Raw genomic sequence first — 7260 nt, forward strand, 5'->3', positions numbered from 1 at the left:
TTTTTAATTTTTATTGTTTATTAAAAAATGTTATTTTTTATGGGTTTTTTATGAGTTTTTTTCACACGCGGCAGGTCAAAGGCGATTAGTGGCAATCCGGGCGCGAGGTCACGACTGGCAAAGTCCGGGCCTGTTTGCTTGGGGAGCTCGGGCCAAACGACGTGCACGGCCGGGCCTCACGTGTTTGCTTGGGAGCCCCGGAGGCCGCGTTTGTTTGAACGACCCCGCGCCGACGGTCATTTTTCGCAACGTGCCCTCGCTGCAAAATAAAATATTAACCCAAAATAAAGGAGCGTAATCGGCCCGGCGGTCGCGAGCTTACCGGGGTTGGAGACCACGATCAAGGTGCAGTTGGGGCTGTGCTTCATGATCTGCGGGATGATCATCTTGAAGACGTTGACGTTCCTCTGCACCAGGTTGAGGCGGCTCTCGCCCTCCTGCTGCCGAACGCCCGCTGTCACCACCACCAGGCGGGAGTTGGCCGTCACCGCGTAGTCTGGAGAGGGGGGAGAGGGGGGGGGGGGGGCTTTATTAAATGAGGTTATCTGATCCAGATGGAGATCAGGCTTGTGGGCGTCTGACACACATCACATCTGATGGAGAGAATCCCATCCCTCGGGGAGGGGGGGGGGGGGGGGGAGGATGGGACGGAAAGAGAGGATGGGATGGAGAGTGAGAGAAAGAAGAGGGCGGGGGGGGATAGCCAGGCTAAGAAAGGGGAAAGATAGAGGCAGAGCGAGGGACAGAGATGGAGCGAGAGAGAGAGAGAGAGAGCGAGAGAGAGAGAGAGAGAGAGGAGGGAGGCAGAACGGGGAGAGCGACGGAGAGAGAGAAAAAACGAGAGGGGAAAAAAAGAGAGAGAGAGATGAACAGAGATAGCGCGAGGGATAAAAATAGAGAGGGGGTTGAGAGAGAGAGAGAGAGAGAGAGAGAGAGAGAGAGAGAGAGGGGTAAGAGACAAAAAGAGGTAGAAAAAGAGGTAGAGTGAGAGATAAAAGGTAGGGAGGTCGGGGCGGAGGGTGACACAGAGAGAAATAAAGAGTGAGATAGAGATAGAGCGAAAAAAGAGAGAGGTAGAGTGAGAGATAAACAATGAGCGAGAGAGAGAGAGAGAGAGAGAGAGAGAAAGCGATGGTAGGAGAGAGAGAGAGAGAGAGAGAGAGAGAGAGAGAGAGAGAGAAACGGGGGTAGAGGGAAGATGGAGGGGCAGGCGGGCGGACGACGCAAGCGCCCCGAGCTCCCGTCGCACCTTTGTCGGCAACGATCTTGGAGGTCTTGAGGAAGAGGCTGCCGTGCTGCAGGTCCATCATCTCGCCCTTCAGACGGTCCTCCATCACGTCCACCAGCGCCAGCTCATCAGCCAGGTCCTGCACGGGAGGGAGGGAGGGAGGGAGGGAGGGAGACGGTCGAGTCAGGCGGAGGAGGAAACAAGGGTGCTACCTGGTTGACTTTTACAAACCACACGGTAAGAGCCGCGCGGGGGACGGGGTCGGGGACTCAACAGATGAAGAACAGGGCAAAACGCTGCTTCATGCAAACAGGTTGAATTCCAAAGATGAGTCTTTGATGCGAGCTCAGGACGCTCGTACTTCAGTCCTCCCTCCGGAAGTTTATTATTTCGATATTGCTTCCTGAGTCTACAATACAGGACAGTAGCGCCGCGGCGGGTCCCTCAGCGGGTCCCTCGGCGGGTCCCTCGACGGGTCCCTCGGCGGCCCCGGCGGTTGCCGTCGCTCTCGGAAGGCGGAAGGCGTCGTCGACGACGCACCATCGCTTTGGAGCGTCGTCTTTTAATTTTTTTAGCAGAAATAAGACGTTTTAACAGCATCACGACGCCAACAAACGTGTAGCGCTGTTGGATTTCATCAGAGGAAAAGACGTTCTCTCTGTTCTTCCGGCCGGATTCGGAAAGCGCTTGATCTATCAGCTGACGCCGTTGGTTGAGCGGAGATGCTCCCAAACAAGCATCCTATTTTCGTGGGATATTGTATATACAGTGGTGCTTTGCCTTACAAGTTTTTAATTCGTTCCATGACAGAGCTCGAAATTCAATCTGCTCGTATAGCAAATCAATTTTCCCCAAATTTGAAATTAATTAAAATGCCATTAATCCCTTCCTCCTCGCTCACTCCCCCCCGGCTGGAAAAAACGCCCAAAACCCGCCTGCGCCGCACGGATCAATACGGACCCGAACGACCCAATGAGTCCTCACCGACACATATTTGCTGCTCAAACGCTTGAATCTTACCCGGAGCAGGATGCTGACGGCGCAGGCCATGCCCACCTGCCCCACGCCCACCACCGTCACCTTGTTCCTGGGGGGCTCGGCCGGGCCGCTGGCCACGGGCGTGATGAGCTTCTGCAGCACCGAAGACATGATGGACGCTGGAGGGGGGGGCGGGGGGGGGGGGGGTGGGAGCAAATTGAACAATCACAACGTGCTGCGTTGAGATCCAACCACAGCGTTCAAGTCGTCCTCCACTTGAAGGGATGACTTGTCTGAGCTCGGCTCCTGGAGCCCGGGCTCAGACTTCGCGACCTGAGCCTGCACTTTTTGATTCTGCCGGACAATTAATATGAGTCGTGTTACGTCCTCTGATTGACGCTCCAACCCATCAACGAGCACGCGGGGAACCTCGAAGGTAATTGTTATACTTGAATTGATCAACAGAATAGAGTAATTGATCGAAGCAGGTTGTAACTGTTATCATGCTTGAATTGATCAACAGAAGTTTAGTAATTGATTAAAACAGGGTTAAGAAAGGTTTTTCTCCAACAACTGAACAACTTGGTGATCCTCGAGGCTGCTTTTTCTCCAACACCCACCAGTTGAAGGAAAACGTGTCGGCCTCAATCTGATACGCGTCTTTTATGAGATCCGCGGTGAGGTTGTCCAGGGTTTTTAGTGGGGGGAGGATTTGTGACATCACAAAGACATCGCACGACGATGACGCAGCCTGAGAGTCACTGTGAGCGCCCCCCCCCTCCACCTCTTCTTTATCGCTTCTGCTTTATCGCTTTAACAACCATCAACACAAACGGCTGTAACCCGACGCTCATGGGGGCCTTTTGTACACACGCACGCACACGCACGCACGCACGCACGCACGCACGCACACACACACACAATGGAATAACCAACCAGGGTTGTAAAACCCGAGACAAACTGTATCTGGGGATCGTTTCAATAAGGAGATCATAAACGCGGGATCATTCGGTCAAACCACAATCAAGTGCACAGGAAAAACATCAGCCTTCTTTATGACGCGCACACGCACGCACGCACGCACATTTCTCAGCAAGGGTTCGGTCAGACGTTATATGTGTGCGTTTCATTTAACAAATGTCAGACGGTAAAGTCCTTTCCTGGGGAGTGTGGAGGTTGTTGTTGGTTGAATAAAGCGAAAATAAATAACCTGACGTCTAGACGACCGGTCAGAGAACTTTGACCGTCGGATCGAAGCGAGAGGCTCGGAACAGACAAGGTTCCTCGCGACTTTACCGAAACGGGTGTAGTTTCTTGATGAATTTGATGTGTTGATGAAGAAGGAGAGACCGCTGATGCTGACTTGAGTAAAATAATAGATTTCTTACAAAAGAACAGCATCAGACTAGACTTTCCATGGACGCCTAGGAGAGAACCGAGCCGGATGGATTCTCTGTCGAATGAGACACGGGCAGTTTCTTTTATGCTTGCCCAAAGACAATGTTGATCAGGTTCCCCTACATAGGTCCCCGGTCACATTCCACCTCCCTTATCGCCAGGACCCCTGGCACCGTCTCTTAGTAATTATCTTATACCATGGGGCTGTCTTGGGACGCCACACATTCCAAGACACCTCACGGGCACGATCAATTCAGGCTCAGCCCTAGATAAGCCGACGCGCTGACGCTGGCTCAACCCGAACTTCCCCTAAAAGACCCGATTTCAAACCCGAATGGAGGCGTGGCTGCGGAGCGTCGCTGTTTGCCCGACGCAGTGATCCCGCCCCGAGAGCGCCGACTTCCCTCCCAGCCGCCTGCCGCTCGAGTCGGCTCTGCGCGAGCAACGGCCACGTCACCGTCTGCGTCGGCGATGTGCGGGGAATCCGGACGATGTTTTTAAGTCATTGCGGCGGCCGTTTACTGCTCAGACACGACGTCCGGCATGGGAGGCGGCGCGACGGGGGCTGGAGGAAGGCCTCGTTGCTGCCAAAAGGGAGGCTCAGTTCACAAAGTTGTCAGTAAGACTCTGCGGGGATCGTGCCCGGTTCAAGATAAACGGTAAACAACGTCCCCTTTGTATAGATTATTATGTATTTAGACACGTGGGACGTGGTTTTGAACTACCCGTGTTGCACACGGGGGACGGGCGTTTTTTTCCGAGTTTCCCCGGAACGCAGCATCACTTCCCGCCGTCTCTCGACCCGACGATACAAACTCTGGAGCGTGTTCCTAATCCGCCGGCAGGTGGGGGGGGGCGATCGGGAGCGTCGGGTGGGGCCCGCGCCTAGAACCGCCCCTGGCGCCGATGGTCGGCGAACGTGTTCGGTTTCCGGACCGAAGGTTGTCAAAGTGCTCGAATAAAAACCAAAATGATTCTCTCTTATTTGTCCCCGTCCGCTCCATCCGCTGCATTCCTGTCGAGCCGCCATCGAATCCTACGGCTTGGTGACTGACATGGAACTAGGCTCGGCGATGTTGACACAATTAAATATCCGAGTATTTTTTTGTTGATTTTGCGGACGGCCGCTGATGCTTCCGCCAGATATTTACACACAAGAGAAACAGGGCGTCACGGGCGTTGACGTGCTGGCCGTGACTTTTCCCCCGTGGGCTACGTCTCAGGCAAAGATTTGGCACAAAATGGGGAATATTTGGCAAACCACTGGCACGGTCCTTCCAGGAAGTTAGGGTTCACCCGACACGGCCCTTTTGGTATATTTTGGGAGGAGTAACACAAGGAAATGTGGGTATAATAATACTGTAATAATAATATGTGGGTATAATAATACTGTAATAATAAAATGTGGGTATAATAATACTGTAATAATAATATGTTGGTATAATAATACTGTAATAATAATATGTTGTTCTAATCCTGAAACCTCTGATGGCCGATGTGCGGCCACTACACTGCAAGACGTGGAATTAGGCAAATAGGAGGAGGATAGAGCCTCCTCTGTGGAAGTAAATCCCAGCACACACACACGCACGCACGAACGCACGCACGCACGCACGCACGCACACACACACACACACACACACACACACACACACACACACACAAATATTTATCTAATCCCTTCCCACTATGAGTTGGATACATAATCGCCACCGCTGCCTCCATCTTTCCCTCCCTCTCTCTCTCTCTCTCTCTCTCTGCCTCTCTCTCTCTCCCTCGCTCGCTCTCTCTCTCCCTCCCACTCGGTCGAGCTCTGCCAACAACCTGAATTCCTGTTTTAAAGGGGTACGAGGCAACAAAATGAGCCCACACCAGTTTGGACGGCGGCGACAAGATGGACATAACGTTTTCCTGAATTGAACGGGGGTATCAGAGGCGTCAGATGCCGCCGTCAGATCCTTTTATCGCCCGTCTTTGAAAGGCATTTATCTTGATAAAATGGGGTTCACTCTGTCCGCATCGCTCGTCGCACACAGCGAAACCAGCAGCCCGGTGATGAGTGGTGATGATGACAGTAATCTGTACCAAACATTTCCAAATCGAGGACAAACGGATACACGCGGCATAATACAATAATGTATATACTCGGAGACAGGATACAGGAGGTTATTCACAGCAGCACGGGGCTGACTTGTCAGGAGGCCCCGGCGACAGATCATCATCTCCTTTCGGCTGTTGGACAATTTCACCAAATTTTGGGGAGTATCGTGTATTCCTTAAATCTATTAGGATATAACATAACGGACAGTTGTATTTATTTATTTATTTATTTATTCATTTACTTGCTTGTCTGTTTATTTGGGGAACATGTCCAATATTAAATGTAAATATGGCCATTTGATGTATTGTACCCGCTCATTTGCAGTCCTTTGGCTGCAGAGTCAGGTTATCACAATAACCAAATGACATACAGTAGATATGTCATTTGTTCCACTGTACAATTACAGTGCAAATACACTTCACATGTTATTTTGGCCCAGGAACAGTCTGCCCAGAACATGTGCGTATTATGAGTTACTTTATGCAGCGCAGATCCTGTTAATGTTTGGATATTATGGTCTGTGGGGAACATTACCACAGACCATAATATGGGGGGAGGAGGGGGGGGGGGGTTGAAAGTGTGTAAAACATCACTAATTATGACTCAACCAACACCAAGTTCACTGCAGACGGATCCATCTGATGGTTTTCACACCGCAGCAGGATGGAACTGAACGTCTCAACGTGAATTTCATTTCATTCCATTTTGTTTCATATAAAGTGCAAGAAGCCAGAGTGCATTGTTTATAGAAAGAAAATGTAATGTCGTAAATTTACTGGCCCTGCTGCGAGAATCATTATCATTATACGGTTAAATGAATACTATTACATGGATATATTTTTTTGTGCAATTAATATAAATGACCGGTCTGAAGCACTAACAGCAAATTAAATATTCTCCAACTTATTGTTATAATAACAATAATGATAATGATAATGATAATGATAAGGAAAATAATAATAATAATGATAATGATAAGGAAAATAATACTAATAATAATGATAATAATAATCACAAATATAATAATAATAATAATAATAATAATAATAATAAAAATATATATAATAATAATAATAATAATAATAATAATAATAATAATAATAATAATAATAAGATAAATCTGTAGGAATTGGATCATTTCAAACGGATATGGAAGTAAACGTTATGAACATTTTAAATATCAATTGCAAATGGTTTCCTGCAGCGCGCGCGCGCGCGCGCACAGTCGCTGCAAGGCGGATGGAATAAAACGGAGGAAAGAAAGAAGGAAAGAAGGAAAGAAGGAAAGAAGGAAAGAAGGAAAGAAGGAAAGAAGGAAAGAAGGAAAGGAGGAATAGAAGGAGGAATAGAAGGAGATTTGAGGTTCGGTACGTACATGTTTCCCGACAAAAATAAACAAAAAAAAAAATTCCTTTTTCTTTTTTTGATCTATTAAATATCCTCCCTCTCTCTCTCTCTCTCTCTTTTTGTGCAGGTCCAGGCGCAGCAGGAGGGTGGTGTTGCAGGGTGGACAGGCTGGCAGCGAGATGGAGAGTTTGGTGGAAGTGTGGAGCTG

At 49.3% G+C, this 7260-nt stretch overlaps 1 protein-coding gene across 1 annotated transcript in view; it reads right to left on the reverse strand.

Moving 5' to 3' along the window:
• ldhba (lactate dehydrogenase Ba) overlaps positions 1-7260 on the reverse strand; it is a 10924-nt gene extending 3664 nt beyond the window's left edge. The window contains exons 1-4 of the mRNA XM_080022559.1: positions 7081-7260; positions 2249-2385; positions 1250-1367; positions 323-496 (exon numbers count right to left, since the gene is read on the reverse strand). Of these exons, the coding sequence (XP_079878685.1) occupies positions 323-496; positions 1250-1367; positions 2249-2377 (421 nt within the window). The 5' untranslated portion in view covers positions 2378-2385; positions 7081-7260. The remainder of the gene's footprint in view (positions 1-322; positions 497-1249; positions 1368-2248; positions 2386-7080) is intronic.

Source organism: Zeus faber (genome assembly GCF_960531495.2).
Source record: "Zeus faber genome assembly, chromosome: 21".
Lineage (NCBI taxonomy): Eukaryota > Metazoa > Chordata > Actinopteri > Zeiformes > Zeidae > Zeus > Zeus faber.